The following is an 18725-nucleotide window of genomic DNA, read 5'->3' as shown; positions in this document are numbered from 1 at the left end:
GGGAAATGAGTGGGGTGAAATCACTGGAAGGGAAAACCAGTGTGGGCCGAAAAAAATCGGGGTGAACCCCGAATGGTTATGGCTTGGACAGGCCTAGGGGTGGGGAACGATACAGGCAAAACGTGAGAAGGAAAAGTGGGACTGTAAGACTGGCACTGGGTCATATACCTTCTCCAGTACCTTCAGAGGCTGCCTCAGTCCTGCCCTTTAAAATCCAACTGCCTACTTGGCTTCCTTACACCTGCCGGGTGTCAGTGCAATTATAGAACTTCTTGTGCTTCTGCTCTAGGTACTTAGGCGGGAGTGGGCCGACACGGGCAGGTGTTCTTGTTCTGCTCTTACCTGTAAGTGTTCCTGACTTAAGTAGATCACTTAAAACATCTCTGTTGTATTTGGCTTTTCTGGAAAACAATCCGGTCTATTCTGCCTGCTTCACAAGTCCCTTAGGATAAAATGAGAAAGTGAGTGAGAAAACACTTTCAAATAAGATATTTTCAATAGAGGCAGGTAGATGTATAAAAATATGTGATTCTATAAAACTGATACAGAAACCCAGACATGTACCTCCTTCTGAGCTCCCTCAGTGTTGTCTCCAAATCTCTGATGGAACATCTCACTTTCTGGCATGTGACATCATCCATGGGCCTGCCTTATCCTCCTTGCTAGATGGAAATCCCTTCATGGTAGGAGCCTGGTATGAGTACTCTTCACATGCCCCTCAGAGCCCGGGCCTGCAGGGACAGAACGTGTGCTCTGCTGAATAGGTGTTGAATGAACCTTTATACGAAATAAGCCCGTGCTCTTGCTGCTGCTGTTTCCATCCCACCCGTGCGCCTCTCCTCCTATCCCCATGGATGGAAGGCACCCCTTTCTCTGGGACGCCCATCCTTCAATGCCCAGCTGACTCCCACATCTGCAGAGACGTGGTGCTCCACATCAGCTCTCCTCGCTCAGCCCTCCCTTCTGAACTCCTTTCCCACTTGAAGTCTGGGCCGCAAAGCTCAGCCTTCAGGGATGTCTTGACTCATTTGACACTTAAATGGAAGGTTGGAAGTGCCCTGGGCTGGGACCGCCATCTTTTGGAGTCCCCTCTGTAACCCACCAGCCTCTAGATTCCATGAGGACAGAGACTTGGTCTGTCTTGTTCACCATGGTGTCCCCAGTACCTTACTTTACAGATCTTTGCTCAGTAAATAGGTGTTGAGTGAATGAGTGGATTTTACATATAATAAATGCCTAATAAATACTTAAAATGTTTTGGAGTTGAGTGAATAATGAATACACTAGGCTGGCTAGAGCAAAGGATTGTTTTCAGTAATAAAGAGACATCAGGATAGAAGAGTAGCATGGGCAGGATGGAAATGGTGTTTTAGGAAGTTAGCTGGCAGCAATGGGTAAGCTTGGAGGGTGTTGTACAGAAAGCAGGAGACACAGGTAGAAAATGATGCAGATGTGAGGGCCTAAAGCCCACTGATAGCACTGGCAAGAGGTGGATGACAGAGTTCATAGAAGGATGGGAATCATGTGAGTGACTGGATGTGGGATTGGGGGACCAAAGATTATGCCTTTGAGGATGGCTCCTAGAGTTCTGTTACAGTTGATAGACATGGGGTGGATGAGTGAGTGATGTGGTTTTGATGGAAGGAATAGGATGTATCTGGTTTTAGACGTGTGGGGCTTGTGGAGCATTGGTATCAGAGAGAAGGGAAGACTGACAATATGAAGATCACCCATCCACATGGCACTTAAAGTTGAAATAAGGATAGGCGAATCTTCTGGAGGGAAAAGGGGAAAAATCCTATAGAAGCAAGGACCTAAATATTGGGGAAGAAATATATTTAGGACATAGGAGGAGGATAAGGTGCTCTAAGAGGCAGTGAGCCAAAAAAGAAAAAAAAAAAAAAAGCTTAGGGAAGAAAGAAAACAATCTAAATCATGGAGTTTAAGACAGAGAGTTTTTGGAATGTGCCAGATGTGCGTGTGTACATATGCATAAGAATAAATTCTGAAAGAATATACATTGGCATATTAAGTGTATTGTCTTTGGGTAATGGGATCATCGGGAATGTTAATTTTCTTTATTAGTAGTATCTGATTTTTCTAAAATGAATGTACTACTTGTATACCTTTGAAAAATTACATTAAGATATTTGAAGGACTAATATTAAGTCAAATTAAAGACTGAAATTAAAGGAGAATGAAAGACTGAAAAGATATTAAGGAGTCAGTTGTTCCTTTATAGAATCTTGCCATCCTCTTAAAAATAAAACTACATGTAGGCTAAATAAATAGCTAAAACTACCACCCCTGTTAACTTCTGTCATTCACTCAATCAATAAATATTTATTGAACGCCTACCATGTGGCAGAGACTAGACACTAGGAAAACAGCAGTGAACAAAATAGGTAACGTTTCTTCCCTTCACGGCACTTAAGTTCTCGTGGGCCTTGATCCTAGCACTTACATCCTGCTGAGCCATCAGGACAATAAACTGCATTAAGAGACGTGAAAGCATTTTGAAAAGTTGGTATGCTAGGCGTTTATTAACATTCTATTAGTGTTGACAGATCCAGAGTAAATAAAATGACTATTCATGAATATTCCAATTTTCTGATTTTTTATAGATGTTAGAAGTACTGGGGTTTTAGCTGTAAACTACATTCATGTGTATGCGTATTGTATACATACTTATCACTTTCCTTGTTTTAGTACCTTGGTAACTATATTTCCATTTCATATTGAGACTAAATGTCCAAGGGCACTCAGAGAACATCAGAGCTTGAAAGGCATTGAGTGCAGCTAACTCTAAGGGTAAAAACAGGGGAGTTGAAAGGAGGAAAAGAAGGGAAGGAAAGGGAAAGGAAAGACTCAGGAGATAAGGAAAATTCTGGAAGATATCCAGGGACAGAGGGTAGGATTATACCCTCTTCCTTTAGAGAGAGGACACCGCCATGACTATTGACATCCCACAGATGGGGTGCCCGCAGTGGATGGATGTGGTAGGGGACAAGGGACATTTGGGAATTAGAAGACAGATTGGAGTCCCAGCTGTCCCCAAGATCTAGACCTCATCAATAAAATGAGTGGCTGGTCTAGATCAGTGTTGCCTAAACTTTTTGAGTATGAAGACTCCTTTTTAACAACCGAAAAAATGGAAGAAACTAACCCCCCCTCTCCCCTCCATGTAACAGTGGTTATATACAGTGACTATGAATTCAATAGTATGTCTGGAGCATATATGTTTCATTCACATAACCTCCATACATGTGACAAAGAATACATTTATAGGCAAGCTGCTCTCCAGGTCGGGCATGTGTCTGGTGCATATTCGGAATTGTGAGCTCTTTGCCTATAGTATGGGGGCTTCTCGGGGACCTTGACTGAGAGCCATTGAATCAGGTCTCTTCATCTTAGACGTCTCCTATTTTGTAGCTTTGATTCAAGATAAAATATCAGGGCATACCAGTCTAGTCCTATCTGCTAAATGAAGACCCTTCATGGAGGAGATTAATCATGCTTCAGTCTGCATTTGAAAAAGAATTTCTAAGCTATGTCAGACATTTCCTAAATGAATGAGGATAAAGAAAAACATATTTGTTCATTTCCCCCTAATCCTTTCTAACACCTTTCTATAAATTGGAACTTGTTTGCCATGACTTTCATGTTCAGAAGTGATTATTTAGGTGTTATTTTGGGGTTGCTATCAAGTGCCTGTTAATTCTTGCCTGCATTTGCCATCTGTGTTGAATATCATTTTTCATAGGGAACTAATGAACATGATTGCAGGTGTCTTTAATCTTTAGAATCCTAGAAACTGGAGAGAGAATAGATGGAAATGTTGCCTTTTCCCCATCTAAAGATGGGAGTGATAATGTTACCCCTCCTGGCCCAGTTGTCAGGAATGAGGGTTGCCAAGCTAACTGCAATATAAATAGCTGTAAATTAAATGCGAAGGAATAAAAGTAGGAATGATTAGACTAATAATAAAATGTTTTTGTAATTTGATTTTTTTCACTACCAATGTCTCCTGGCAATAGTCATTACCTCTGGGCTAGTAATAGCAACAAAAACCCGGGCAGCAACTACCGTTGATGGAGAACTTTTACATGCCTGAGGTTTTCCTCACATCATCCCATTGAATTCTGCAACACAACCACAAGAGGTAAGGGGTTGGCCCAAGGTGATACAGTAAGCAAATAGTGGAGATGGAATTTGAACCAGCTGACCCCAGTGCCCATGCATTTCCCGCTGCGCTCTGCTGCCTCTCAAATCTAGAACTCTCGGTCGTTACATTCCACGGTCTCATGTCAGCGATTGTTATGCTCTTGGCCATCCTTTCTGGATAAGCCAGTTGAGCTGCTCACATTGAGGGCGTGGAGAAAGGAGTCTGGGAAAATGGTGTTAATCTCTTGATCACTGGCTCTCAATCTGAGCTGCATATTAGAATCATGTGGGGATTCTACCAAATTCAGGTAACATCTGAACACTGTTAGAATCTAAGCCCCTTGAGGAAGAGGGGTATCTATTCCCTACTGTAGTATTAAAAAACACTGAGGCCTAGGCCCTACCCCAGACTTATTAAATTAGAATCTCCAGGAGTGGGGCCCACACAGAGGAATTTTTTTTATATGGGATATTAATGTGCAGCTGAGGTTGAGAACCTCTGCCCTAAAATATTTCTTCAGGGATCACGTTAGAAAGAGAATGGGTAAAGCTTCACCCAGGGAAAATTGGATAGTGGATACAGCCAAGAAGGCCTAGAAGTGTTGGGCCTTGGAACCAGACCACATGGGTCAGAGTCCGGTTCTTCCAGTTCCCAGCTGTGTGTCCTTGTACAAGATACTTAACCTCTCTGAGCCCATTTCCTCATCAACTAATATTTTCAATTTCATAGGATTGCTATGAGATTAAATTGGAAAATCCGTGGAGCCTTCTTCCCACCTTGCCCAATACATAGTAAATGATGTCATTATTGCCCAAGAAATCAAGGAGAAGGAAAATAACATTTTTAGCAGTTTTACTATATTTGTCTGAAAACCTTTATTTGACTTTGTACAGGAGTTCAGGTGGAATTGCATTAAATGATAAGGGGAACCCCCCTCTTAAAACAATATTAATGACATTTTGAGATACTCAGACCTCCTGGTAATCTATCGCTTTTGTTTTAACCTTTACCATTTGTGCAAAATTATAGAGTTGATGTGTTATTTCTCTCTTGTTTCCCAAATAAAACAGAAAGCTGGAGCCACGGTTGCAATGTGAGTGTTCAAAGCTGGCATCCTGTCAAAGACTGTATTAGATTCAGCCTTCCGGTCATTTGTTCAGAGGGGTTTGACACTGAAGACCAAAAGATACTGTTGGAGATGTTATTGCTGGCAGTTTAATTGGTATTTTTCAGGATATAGACACACAATTTCTATATAGGAAGAATTAAATTGGAAGTAGGGCAATTATCCAGTGAATTTAGACAGTAAAAAGAAAGAGAAAAAATGAGGCAAAAGAAACTCTTCAAGTAAGCTGTTTTGCCATTTTAAGGTAGATACTTTTTTAACTTTGTAGAAATAGATACAACTTCAGAGTATTTCTGTGACACAATTAAGGGGCTAATAAAGCAAAATGAATACATATAAAATATTCTGCAAAGGCCAGGTTTTCTAATTTGTACTTCTTCTCTTAATATAAAAGTAGCAACATAAATATAGTAATTGCATTTACTTTGAATGAAGAAAATGTTAAGCATCTTTCCCACATAGGGGGCAGCAAAGAAGAAAGAGAGGAGAAATCCCAGTTAAGAGGACCAGTTAGATGTTTTCTCTAGTTATGTCTGAAAATGTTTTCTCTGTAACGGCTGCAGACATTGATCTGGTCTGTTTCCTAGCCTCTCAGAGTCGTGTGTCCACCTACTTTGTTACTGTGCTTGAGTGAGAGCCAGTAAATTGTTTGACTTTTGTAATTAAACTTAAGAACTTGATTGAAGGGGATTTTAGCTTCCCTGAAAATGTACTTTAGGTTAATCTGCTTAAGAGGAATTATCTATTTCTTATTAGCAAAATCAAAACACTCTATGCCTTTATAACTGATGATTTCTACTGGCCTGGTCATGAATCTCATGGTAACGTTAAGTTGTCAAATATTATTTGGGGGATTTAAAAAATTCAGTTGTCAAAAGTTTAGGACTTGATTCTTGCCATTTTTTTATTGGCAAAATGAAGGGTCATTGGTGGTGTTTGCTCTTTTTCTAACTTGATTTACCTTTAGTTGTTTGTTTCATTTAAGACATTTGAAACTTTGTGTTCCTTGACTATTTTTAAAAATTGGAGTCATAGATGCAGATGAGAATGTTTTCTTTCCGGGGAGTAAATTTGGAGAGGAAGTTCCCAGGCGTTTTTAGCACATAAAATCATCTTAGGCAAATTTCTCAGTACTGATTTGATTTAATTGCATCTTTTTTACATATGACAATCATTTATAAGTATCATTGGAGCCCTACACAGTTCCAGAATTATTTAAGGTGACATTTGTGAATGAATCTCTAATGCCAATCTAATGTGTTAGATTAAATTTCTGTACAATTAAAAAATACACAGAATTGTATGTTAGCAAGGAATAATGGGTCCTGTTTTTAACTAAATACCATTATTATATTTTGTGTTTGGGCATCCAAAATCTTAGGTAGATATTGTAGAAATAAGAGCAGTAATGGTCAGAATTCGCTTCTCAGAAGAATAACGTTTCCATTAATACTTAAGGAGAGATCTGGTCAGGATGAAAGACTACAATGTTATTTCTGAAATGGAAATACTTTTAATATGTTGTTAATGATGCCTGCCTTCTGCTTGGGCTACGGTCAGCATAACCACATTTAAATGCTGTAGTTTGGAGAGAGGAAGGGAAAGGAAAGTCGGAGAGAATTTAAGACAGTCGTGTTCAGACAGGAATAAAGAATGATCGGTATTAAGATGGTTTTGTGTGCCAGCACTTTCACTAGAAATAAATAGTTGAGGCAAACTGAGGTGGGAAGAGAAGCATCTGGGGGCCTGCCCTGGTCTCCACTTCTTTTTGTGTGCACAGAGATACAGCCAAGCGAAGCCACAGGGGTAACCGAAGTTCCGCCCTCTGCCACTGCCCTTTCGGGAACTGGCCAGACTCCTTAAAGGAGCTGAGCGGCCCTTGTTCAACAGCTGCTGTTAGACTGTTGTGAAAATTGGAGTTGGTTTGTGAACAACCAGGTGATTTAAAATATCCCCGAGCCATCCTAGGTAACCTTCTTCCCCAAAGTTCATGGCCAGATATTTGCACTCATAATAATTCCACAAATATCGCCTTGGAATCTTTATGGGAATTTGAAAAGAGAGGAGACCATGTAACAAACTCATGAGGCGGAGCATTTTATAGCAAAGAGTGTCTCAGTTAACCTCAGGTATCTGTGCCTTCTAAAGAATTTTTCTCCTTCTGCAGTATTAAAAGTAGAGTTCCTGTAAAATTATTCTATGCCCACACTTGTTGGAATGTTTATTAACGTGCGTATCTGACCTCAACTTTGGTTTCCTAATCATTAAATGCTTTCTTTTTTCTTGCTAGCCAAGCTGACAGTATATAAGGGGAAAGTAAGGCCTGTGTGCTGATTTTAAGAATACAAAATCAAAGACTGTCTTTTACAGGGCAAGAATCAAAGACTGTGTCTTGTAGAGTAAGAACAAAAACAACTTTTAAAGTATGATATTTGAAATAACTAAAATGTGTGTTTATCAATTTAAATGCTTTAGAATAGATGTTGTCCTATGTATGGTTATTTATTACTTTATTGAAAATCTAGGCATTGTGAATTTTTAACTAAGACCACTGGAAAAAAAAATCTGTTCAGTTAATATATTTTTTTGTATATTTCTTATAAACCTATTGTTGGAAAACAGTTGTCTTTTCTTGAGATAATTATAAATCTGCAAAAGCAGGAAATGTAATCAAAATGAAGAATTCAAAATTTCAAGATCTTTTTAATTTGTATTTGCAATAGACTTTATTTCCAAGTATTATTTGTTATCTGAGAATAGAAGGACTCACCAACTATTTTTTTTTTAACTAAAAATAATCATTTTTACCTTCCCTTGTATGTATTATCTACATTTGATTTGAACTCACTAGGGGCATGCCTTGAACCTTTCCTATTCTTTCCAAGCCCTAGTGCTACGAAACACACACACACACACACACACACACACACACACACACACACACCCTTGTATCCTCTAGGGTGAAGGTTTAACTGCCACATCAGGTCCAGCTCCTGTGATTATGGCATTTATGAGCAACTCACCTTGCTCTCCAAATTTGGACTTCAGGAGATACACCTCATGCCAGCCTAGCTCCTCTATTTTTCACAAGATATGCAGGTAAAAATGTAGGGTTTTTAATGGTCGGCATCTCCCAACTAGTCCTTTGGGCCAGGCATACTTGTTGACTACTCAAGTGCATCTTGCCCAGTTGGATATTTTAAAATAAGCTGAACTCTGGAAGGGGGCTGTGATCCCGTGTCACACAAACTGGAGAGAGAAACAGGATGGTAACACTTCTTTGGCTACTGAGTGCTTTCTGACTTTCGAAAGAAAGGAAACTTTGCAGTATGCAATTCTAAGAAAATTGTAAGAAACAAAGTAGAACCAAGCTCCTCGCGGGGGAGGGGAGTGAAGCCTGTGCTTGCCTTAGCTTCCGTGTTGTCTGACTCCGTCACAAATGCTGCAGCTGCAATGTTGATTGAGAAGGAGCCCATGCATTCTGCCGAGGGATGAAATACTAAAATCTTTTTCTTCCCTTAGTGAGTGGTTCTATCTTAATTCAGAAGCTATAAAGCAAATTTTAAATTGGTATTATTTTCTAACTGGGAAGTAAGTACAACTTATATCTGGAGTACAAACATTGCAACAGGTACTATTGCCCATGAGCTTGATGTTAACTTTTTGCGTGAGTATAAACGATCTTAACAGCTCTCTGCGTTAAGTGGATATATGTCAGTAGCAAACGTAAACGCGAAATAAAGGGCTCAGGTTGAAATGTCTGTGGCAATGTACAAATCTGATTATGAAGAATGTCAACGATTACCCTAGAGAACAATCACAGTTTAGCCCGGGGTATAATTCTCATCGCTCTGTGTACATTTCATTACTTAGTTGTGCACAGGCACAGGAAATGATGCATTTTAAAATGCATTCTTTTATTTTTAAACACCTGCCCAACATCTTGACAAATCCTTTTTAGTCTGAGGCTCAAACGCATGTAACCCAAGGTTAATTTCTACCTTGTGAAGTCAGGTGGTTTCAAATGTGCTGCAAAGATCCACATGAGCAATAAAATGTGGATCCCCGTTTCGTTATCTCTGAACTTTGGAATTCTATTCAGACCTCTTGCATCATGTGCAAATATATGAGAGGGGAGGATACAAAAGTGAAACCAGTCCTGTGGCTGTTGTCAGATTTGACATTCGTCTCACGGAGGATGGATGTGCTTGCTTGACTTGCTTTTCTCTTCTTCACATGTTCTTTTCCCCCCGCCAGAAATGTGGAGAATACTCTGGGGGTTCATGTGGAGGACACCGGCCACCACCTTCCCATACCCCCCACCACGAGGGCCACCTTCCCTGCATTCCTGCTTCCTGAGCCATCTTTTGCAAGGGGGTTTGGGACTCTAGCCCCACAGTCCAGGCTCTCCTAGTCGTGGCTGCAGGGACTTCACTCACCCTGCCCTTACTCTGTCTTGACCGCCTGTCCCATAGGCAAAGCTGTTAGAAATAACCATGTGGTCATATTTGCTGCTTATTTGTTTCCATTACAGGAATCATCATAATAGATAAGAAAATCATAGAGCCAGCAAAACTTTTGGGCCATTTAGTTCCATGCCTTCATTTTACACACACACACACACACACACACACACACACACACAGAAAAAAACTAGTTGTTGGTAAAAGGCAGTCAACATAATTCTTCTATTCAGGAATCAGTTTATTTAATGGGTAATTTTTTTTATTCGCTTCATTATGGATAAAGGAAAGATAGAGTAAAAGATAAAAGCTACTTCTATTATGTGCAGTATGTTTTGGTATCATATGTGTAATTGCCCCAACTGAATATCAGACATATTCTGACAATATTAAAAGATGTAAAAATCTAAAATCCCAAATTCCTAAATTCCAAGAAGAAAGTGTTTCACTATTTACAGTAGTGGAACTTGTAGCCTGATCTTTGAGGGGGTTAGCTGTAAAAATTCTGCAGCTTTCTTCAGATGTATAATTTTAAATGTCCTTTTTTTTTTTTTTGTAGCTGCCTTCTCTGTACTCGAGTTTGTCAAGTAAGCAGGCAGATGTTTTTGCCTTTTTATAAAGTACAGTAATAAGCATGTCTACTGCCCTTACTTCATCAGCTTCAAAACCTATTCACGGCTCATCTGGTTGGAAGATGATTCACCTGAAGCTTTGTTCCCGAATTAGTAATGCGGCAGCATCTCATTTAGCAAGTGGTGCTTCCCACCACTTAGGGCGAAGAAAGTTTCTCTCTCTCATTCAGATACAGACTCAGGCTTTCACCTGTCAGAGAAAATGAAACCGTCACTAACCACTGTTTATTTTGCTGGCAGGTTCATGCCTACGACAAAGCGATTTTTCTCCAGGTGAATTACTCCCCACATTGGCGTGGCAGTGACTAATAAAGTATTTATCAAAACTCAGGCGTGTGGTCCCTGTTCCCACAGTGTGTCACTGCTGCCGCCAAGTGACAGGTCTGAAAAAAAATCAGCAAATCTTAGACAATTAGAGCATCGATCCCACTTAGCAAAACCAAGGCCCCCAGTCCCTCCTCGACAAAGATACCTTCTTCTTAGGTGATGGGAATGAAGATGCTCTCCTAAATCACACTTGACCCACGCAGCCTTGCCTCCGAATTCGGGGCTCTGAGAAAAGAATGGCACAGGGATTAAGAAAACAGTGGCTGTCCCTGAACGTACTCTAATTCTAGGGTCCAGGGAGTTTTTAGTTCAGCTTGGTCAGTTGTCCCCAGTCGCACACTAAATCATACTGTGATAAAGGAAGGAGAAGTCTCCGTCTTAAAAATCAATTAGACACACCAAGAACTCGCAACTCTCGCAACCCAAGAGTGCTTGGTGACATATGCAAAGACCCTTCTCTTGAGCAACCTCATTCTTGAACTGGGCTAAGAGCTTTTCAATTGCTGTGACATTTTCAGCCAAGGAAAGAGTAGTTGCTGCGGAGCAATGTTTTACAGGCAATTACTTTATATTATCAACGGAGCAATTCCCTGTCCAGAAAGGAACCAAAGCGATCAAGTTAAATCATTAAAGAGAGAAAGAGCAAGTGGGGAGAAAGGATTCATCTCATTAGCAGGTGCCGGTGCCGCAGGCTCCAAGGCGCACAATGTCACTGGCCCTTTAAGACAATGGCTGCGCTCCCTCCGCCACCCCCTCCCCTGGAGCTGTTGACAGGTCTAAACCTCCCTAGCAGCCCATTGTGGCCACAGTAGGAGGCACCTGCAGAAAATGTGCCAAAACCAGGCAGGGAGCAAGAGCTTTTCAATAAGCTCCCCAGCTGGAGAGGAGAAGCAACACTAAACAAGCGGGCGCAGACCAGGCATGTGATGGGAAAAGGGGTCAAAACCAGACACCTCCTATCGGCTTTCTGAGCTTTCTGAGCACCGTTCCCTTCAATTTGCTGACATCTTCTAGCTGGCTTTTCTCTATTTGCTTAATATGCTGAGGTATTTAGCTTAAAAGCACTAAATACTCCATCACGAGCTGTTCTCTCCCTTTCCCATTTACTGTTATTAAGGACGTTTTCCAGTATTTTCTCTCTCTTTCTGCCCCAAACTCAGATTGTTTGCTTTTGCTTCTCTCTCTCATGGCGACTTACAGGCATTCTCCACCACATGCTGCCCGCTTGATTTTACTCATTTTTAATTCAGGGGCAAGCAAAACTCCCCCAAATCCAGGAGCTGGGCTGCCTCCGTAAAGCACACCTTCCAACTGCTATAAGCACGTGTCTGGAAGCTGCACTGCATTTCGACACAGTAAACATTTATTGTGCATCTACTGTATACCTGTCACTGTCCTCAGGGCTTCTGGAAATCCAGAGGTAGACAAATGAGCTTCCCCTTTCGTACTGCCTAGGATCCAGCAGAGAAACTAAAGAGCTAATATGACCACGGGTTTTAAGAATTTGCTTTGCACCCATGCACTTTTCTTTGTAATTCTTAAAGCTCTTTGGAGAAGAAGTAGGAGTGGAGGTGGGGAGACAGGAGGGGTGGGGGGCGTACAGAGAGGGACCTGGGATGTGCCAGTGGTGTAGTGGCTTTGTCCAGCCTGCCTTGAGAAGCAAGAGGACAGATTCTCAGTTTCATCTCTCCAAGCTGAGAACCTGGCATAGTGCCTCAGTTTTGGCCGTCTAATTAATCTGGCACTCCGTATCTTTATTTACACGGTGCTTCCCAGTTCTCATGGTATTTCCATCTCTTGTTTTTCTCATCTGAAGTAGGAAAGCATTATCTCTGTCTTACAGATAAAAACATCTGAGACTCGGGCAAAGCACCTTACCAGGGCCACCCAAAGAGTAGGTGGTAAGTGCAAAGGCCCTGGAGGAACCTGGCCCCTCCGCTGCCCACCTGTGCCTTGGCCTCCCTTCTGCTCTGGGCAGCCTCTTCCAGCTGTCAGCCGGCACAAACACACGCTTCGAGAGCAGCGCGGAAATGGATAAGGTGACATTTTCACAGTGAAGTTTTCCCCCCTCCTGCAGATGGAGAATGTTGGCGTGTACAGATTCTGTGGGTGTGCAGCAAAGAGCAAAGTCAAGTGTGATTCAAGGTGGGAAATACCAGCTTCAGGTAGGAAACGAACTCATCTGTGTAAGTACCAAACTGGCGTCGGAAGTAGTTACCCCTGGAATTTCGTTTGTCTAGAGACGGACTGGGTACATTTAAAGCTGGTACAGCTAGATTGAAGCACGCGTAAGATACTTGCTAAACCGCTGCAGAGCGGCTGCTTGTTCAGAGTGCCGACGAGTGGTAAGACGTACGAGAAAAAGTATTTCAGAAGCACCCTCGACTCAGGAAATGAAATTGCTTTCGCACGGGATGGGCCACAGCCGACATCCACACTCACAAGCCGAGCTCACTGAGCAGGACCTGGCTGGGCACACACCTGTCCCCTCCCTGCCCTGCCCTGCCGGCTCTGGGGCCTTGTGTGTGTTCAGGCCTCTACCGAGGCAGGAAGAGATGTCTCTGGATCCTTCGGGCTTGTTTATGCTTTAATGTCTCTCCTCACAGAGGACTGGTCCTCTTCTTCCATTTTCCCTGGTGCCTCCCTCCAATTCTGGAGGAAACAAGTGGGCTATTCATGTAAAAAGAGAAAGAGTGAGCTGGGGGGGCGGGGGGAGATGCCACCGACAAACTCCATTGAAAACCAGTGGCTGTTCATTTACATTCACACTTTTAAAAAATGTTAACTAATGATGTTAAATGGTTTGCCAAAGGTCCTGGCAGGTCAGTTGTAGAAGTGTCATTTCTGCCTAATTAGGGCTCTTGTGGCTGCCCGGGGCCTCCCAGTGCAACTGGTGACAAGCCGAGAGCTGACAGCTTCAATTGGTGCCAATAGGAAGGTTGGACCGGTCATGTTTTCCAACTCAGCCAGGTGTTTGCTGAATGGGGGAGGGGGCCCGGGGAGATCTGAGCCCTTCCACGATCTGTCTGCTTTCACTGCTGCCTGGCAAGTCCTCTCCCTTTGCCTGTCTTGTCTTGTGTCAAGGTCAAGAATGGGCTTTGCTAAATCAGCAATTTGGGTTATCTCTGGGAGGTCATTAGCAGTCCTCGGCCCAGACATTTCAAGTGGTCTCAGGACCCAGATGCTAGATTTTTTTCTCCCTAAAATCAGAGAGTAAGAAGAGGAAAGTTTTAGGTAAAAAAAAAAAAAAAAATAGTAGGAAGAAAACAAAACAGACCAAAAAAGACTCAGAAAACTCTGCTTAGCTAACAGTGTTAAGCTTCTGAAGACATTTCATAATAATAAAACTGCTTGAAGACAAAACAGCTAAAGCATCCTGATCAATGCTTTAAATATTTCAAAGAAGGGAAGACAGTAACGAAAAAGAAATCCTGTAATGTGCAATTGGATATAGAGTCCCTGTCGCATAGTAGGTGTTCAATAAATAACTTATTGCTCATTTGATTTTCAGGGGAGAAATTTTTGTCTGAGAAACAAAGCAATTGATGGAGATCTTGCTGTTTTTCACACTTTTTAAAAAAAATTTAACTTTTTTATTTATTTTTGAGAGAAAGAGAGAATGAGAGCCTGAGTAGGCGAGGGACAGGGAGAGAGGGAGACAGAGTCTGAAGCAGACTCCAGGCTCTGAGCTGTCAGCACGCAGCCCGACGCGGGGCTCAAACCCACAAACTAGCAGATCATGACCTGAGCTGCAGTCGGACGCTTAACCGACTGAGCCACCCTGGTACCCCTTTCACACTTACTTTAATTGTTCCTGCAGTGCTCTTTGAGTTTCTTAGTTGACCCAAAATACAGGCTAAGTTGGAGTGCCACATGAGAGGTTGATAGGATTATTATATATATGTATATATTTTTTTTTACTTTTTTTTTTTTTTTAACAACTTAAGCAAACAACCCCTGGTGCTCAGGAGCTCCAGGCTGCAGCAACCACAGCCCAAAGAGGCACTCAGATAGGGCATCTGAGTCCAGAATTTGGACTTGACCCACTGGCAGGTCCTGTGGGGATGACGGCACTCCCTGTTTGTGCCTGAATTGGATATACCTGCACTCGAGCACACGATGCACCGAGCATGTTTACTGGTCTGAAGGGAACGGCAGGATTACTGCATTTGGTGGGGGGGGGGGGGGGGGGTCAATGCTTGTGAAATCAAAGGGAAAAAGTGTATTGCAAGAAGCAATGTTTGTTTTCGGAAAATCTTAAGACCAGACCCCTTGATGTCAGTTTGGGGGGTGGGGGCGGTGGCGTCTAAAGCGATGGAGGTAGCTGCCGACTGGCAGTTTTCAGCTCTCTGTCCTGCCTGCTGCCTCTGTTTGCTCTAATAGGGAGCAATGGAAAATGGGGCCAGAAAGAAGACTGTCCCTGGCTGCTGATTTTATCAATGGCGTCGCATGAAGATTAAACGAGACGGCATATGTAAGCCACACATAGGACAATACCTGGCACGTATCAGGTGCCCACTCACACCTGAGCAGAAGGAATTCTCTTTCTCCTGTGCTGAGTCCTTCATGGTCGGAAACCACGTGCTGTTCTGCAGTGTCACGTTATTTTCTCTGTACCCAGAACATGTTTGAACAAAGAGAATTCGGAGAATCGACTAATAGGCTGATCTCATGAATGATACGTGAGCAAATGAATCGAGACACATTTAAACAGTTTAGTTGCCTGTCTCCAAATTTTCCGTCCAGGACCTCCTTTGTCACTAAATGCCCTTAAGAGGTCCACTTTGCATTTTCGTCCACCCCTTTTGTGTCACGGCACGTGTCCTTCTTCTTCTTCTTCTTCTGTGACCTTCTTGGTTCACTCCTGCTTTTTTCCCTGGGATGTGATTTTCCTTCTAGTTCCAGTACTGACCCCGATCATGGCTCTGCCTCCCACATCCGCCTCCGTCTCTCAGATCTGATTCGCTGCATGTGATCGCTGTCTGTGTACTTGGAGGGTGAATGATTTACTGTCTGGCTCTTACGGATGCTAAGAAGGGTCCACTGAACACCCTCCTTGTGGTTAGGAAGATGAGTATGTAAAAATCATTCTGTAAGGGGCGCCTGGGTGGCTCAGTCCGTTAAGCATTTGACTTTGGCTCAGGTCATGATCTTGCGGTCCGTGGGTTCAAGTCCCATGTTGGGCTCTGTGCTGCCAGCTCAGAGCTTGCTTCGGATCCTGTGTCTCCCTCTCTCTCTGCCCCTCCCCTGCTTGTACTCCGTCTCTCTCTCTCTCTCATTCTGAAAAATAAGTAAACATTAACAAAACAAAAATGAAAATCGTTCTGTAAGACATTAGTGGTAAAGAAAACCTTCTGCAGCAATGAAACCAGCATGTAAAAGTAAGCCAATTATTTCCTAAAACTGAAACAAACCAACAAGAAGCTTTTGAAGACTCGTGAACAGAGGAAAGAACATGTGAATGACAAGACGTCTTCTGTTTTGTGGCATTAATATAGTCTGGTGGTATTTGTGATAACTGGTCCTCACAACGGTGACCTGAGGAAGGTGAAATCATGTTCAGTTGGATAGTACCTAAACCTTTCTGAAAGCAAGTCTGATCTTGTCATCCCATTGTCTGAAGCTCTCTGGTGGCCTTTTAGATCTGACTGTGGCTTCTCTTTGACCTTGAACCCTTACTCTGCTGTGCTGATCTGCTGGCAGTTCTCAGGATATGCCAGGATGTTTTCATGCCTCAGGGCCTTTGAACAAACTCTTTCATATCCCCGGAATGCCTTCTGTCCCTGTTGTTCTCCTGACAAACACCTGTTCCTTATGCCACCTCTTCCCCGAAGCTCCTCCTGACACCCCCAAGTTACACAGATCTTTCTTTCTTTTGTGCCCCTCGACACAAAAGCACCCTTTTCTCAATAAGAATAATAATTGTAACAGTAGAAGTTCCCTTTTATCGAATGCCTTCTGTGTGCCAATGTAAGCACTTTCACTGGCTATATCGTTAATTTCTCACTGCTCCATGAAGAAGGTGCTGGTGTCGATGTTCATGTTATTGATGAGGACCCTGGGGCTCAGACTGCCTGTTGAAGGTCACAGAGCTTGACAGTGGTAGAGCGGGACCCTCGCCCAGCCAGCATGATGCATGCACACATATGAACCACCCTTGATCTAAAACCACCAAGCCACACTGCCTCCCATTCTAAGTGGCCACCATGCCGGTGTGTGGGTTCAGTTTATCTTCCCTCTAGATGGCGAGCTGCTGGCGGTCGGTTTCACTCTTCTGTGACTCGGTGTCTAGTGTCTTGTGTCGACCAGCGGATGGCAAAGACTCTAAATGTGGGTTGAATTTAATGAAACTGAATGGAATTGAATTGCACTACGTATTTGTGTGTGTGTGTGTGTGTGTGTGTGTGTGTGTGTGTGTTTACACACATATTCTCTCTCCCTGCCTCTCTTATTCTCTTTATATGTGTCTTTTATATATGTATATACATGTACACTATACATATTCTATATGCATACATATATAGTTATATACACAAGATACACATATGTCTATGTAGGTATGTATACATAAATGAACAGACATATATATGTATGTAAAGAGATTAAGAGGCAGGGAGAGAGAGAACCAGTCACAGTTGGAAGGAATACACATGCATTATAGTCTCTCTGACTTTGGATAGTGAGTTTATAGCCTGTGTTAACCCACTTTGTAGCATGGGTGAGACAGCACTTACCTTGACGAGGATACTCCTAAAGACGGACCTTGAAGCTCTCCAGGTTCTGCCCCCGGTGTCATATTACGTTTAAGCCAGATGGTTATCAGAGGAGGAGATGTCTAGGTAGAAGAACATTTTTGAGTTTTTTCACTATGCGTTGTCTCAGGTGTAGAGACAAGTCCTACTTTGTCCAAAACTTTTCTTCATCATTCAGTCTTCTTGAGTCTGGCAAGCATGGGTCTCATTCTCTGCCACAGGTGACCACTGTGCCTCCTGTAAGGTGCTCTGTGTTATGCAGAGGGACAAGAATGACTAATGACCCAGCACAGAGAATAGCCTTAGCACAAAACCAAAAACTCTATTAGATCTAAGAGGCACCTGTGGGATCTGGAAAGTTGGGTGAAGGTTCAGGAATAGCCAGTTCAAGGGCAAAAACCTCTCTCCTGGATTCTGTGCTCATGCTATGGCTTGCTTCTAGAGGGGAAAAAGTAAGTGTGTTGTTTGTATACAAGGTGCCCATTTCTCACATTTATTTTTACCCCACATGAGCATGAAATCCCAGTTTTAAAATCAGATTCTAAAACGTTATAAGCTGTCAGGTTCTTATTGATTTCTAAAAGCAATCCACTGGCCCTGGGTGATCCCTCCCTCCTGTCCTCTGACCCTCCTTCTGCCACTGACCAGTCATGCCCTTTGCTTCTCTCTCTGATCCTTTGCTCTGTTTCTGGAACCCTTCCTCTTGGCCTTGCCAGACCCTACCCATCCTCTGAGAACCACTTAGGTCCATGAGGATGAGACCCTTTCCTGCTTTGCTGTGGCATTAATGGTCTGTGACCTTTCTGACTGAGAAGCATGGAGTGATGGCATTAAAACCTTAATATGAACTTGTCTGGGCCGGCTGAGAGTCTGGGTGCTGCTCTTTAAGGAAGGAGTTCTGGGCTGAAGACCACGGAGGGTCAGGAAGGGTGGTGGCCCGTGGATGCTGACCTTGGCCAGGATCAGCGGTGCCCAGCAGCGTTCTTAACGCCTATCTACAAAAAGCAGGGAGGGAGCAGTCATTCTGTAATTCATATTCAGAAGGCTTCCTGAGAGGGGCACCTGGGGGGCTCAGTTGGTTGCGCAACTGGCTCATGACTGTGGCTCAGGTCGTGACCTCAGGGTTCCTTGGTTCGAGCCCCACATTGCGGAGCCTGCTTGGGATTCTCTCTCTCCCTCTCTCTCTACCCCTCTCCCCCTCCCTCAAAATACATAAATAAACATTAAAAAAAAAAAAAAACCTTCCTGAGAGAGCCCTGT

The 18725-nt window shown here is 42.9% G+C and overlaps 1 protein-coding gene across 1 annotated transcript in view; it reads left to right on the top strand.

The window, feature by feature from the left end:
• HSPA12A (heat shock protein family A (Hsp70) member 12A) overlaps window positions 1–18725 on the top strand; it is a 165099-nt gene that overhangs the window by 750 nt on the left and 145624 nt on the right. The window contains exon 2 of the mRNA XM_019459561.2: window positions 12791–12878. Coding sequence (XP_019315106.1) covers window positions 12791–12878 — 88 coding nt within the window. The remainder of the gene's footprint in view (window positions 1–12790; window positions 12879–18725) is intronic.

Source organism: Panthera pardus, unplaced genomic scaffold (assembly GCF_024362965.1).
Source record: "Panthera pardus isolate Hobbes unplaced genomic scaffold, ASM2436296v1 HiC_scaffold_22, whole genome shotgun sequence".
NCBI classification, from domain to species: domain Eukaryota; kingdom Metazoa; phylum Chordata; class Mammalia; order Carnivora; family Felidae; genus Panthera; species Panthera pardus.
The sequence above is the reverse complement of the archived record's forward strand: the minus strand, read 5'-3'. Positions and strand labels throughout refer to the sequence as shown.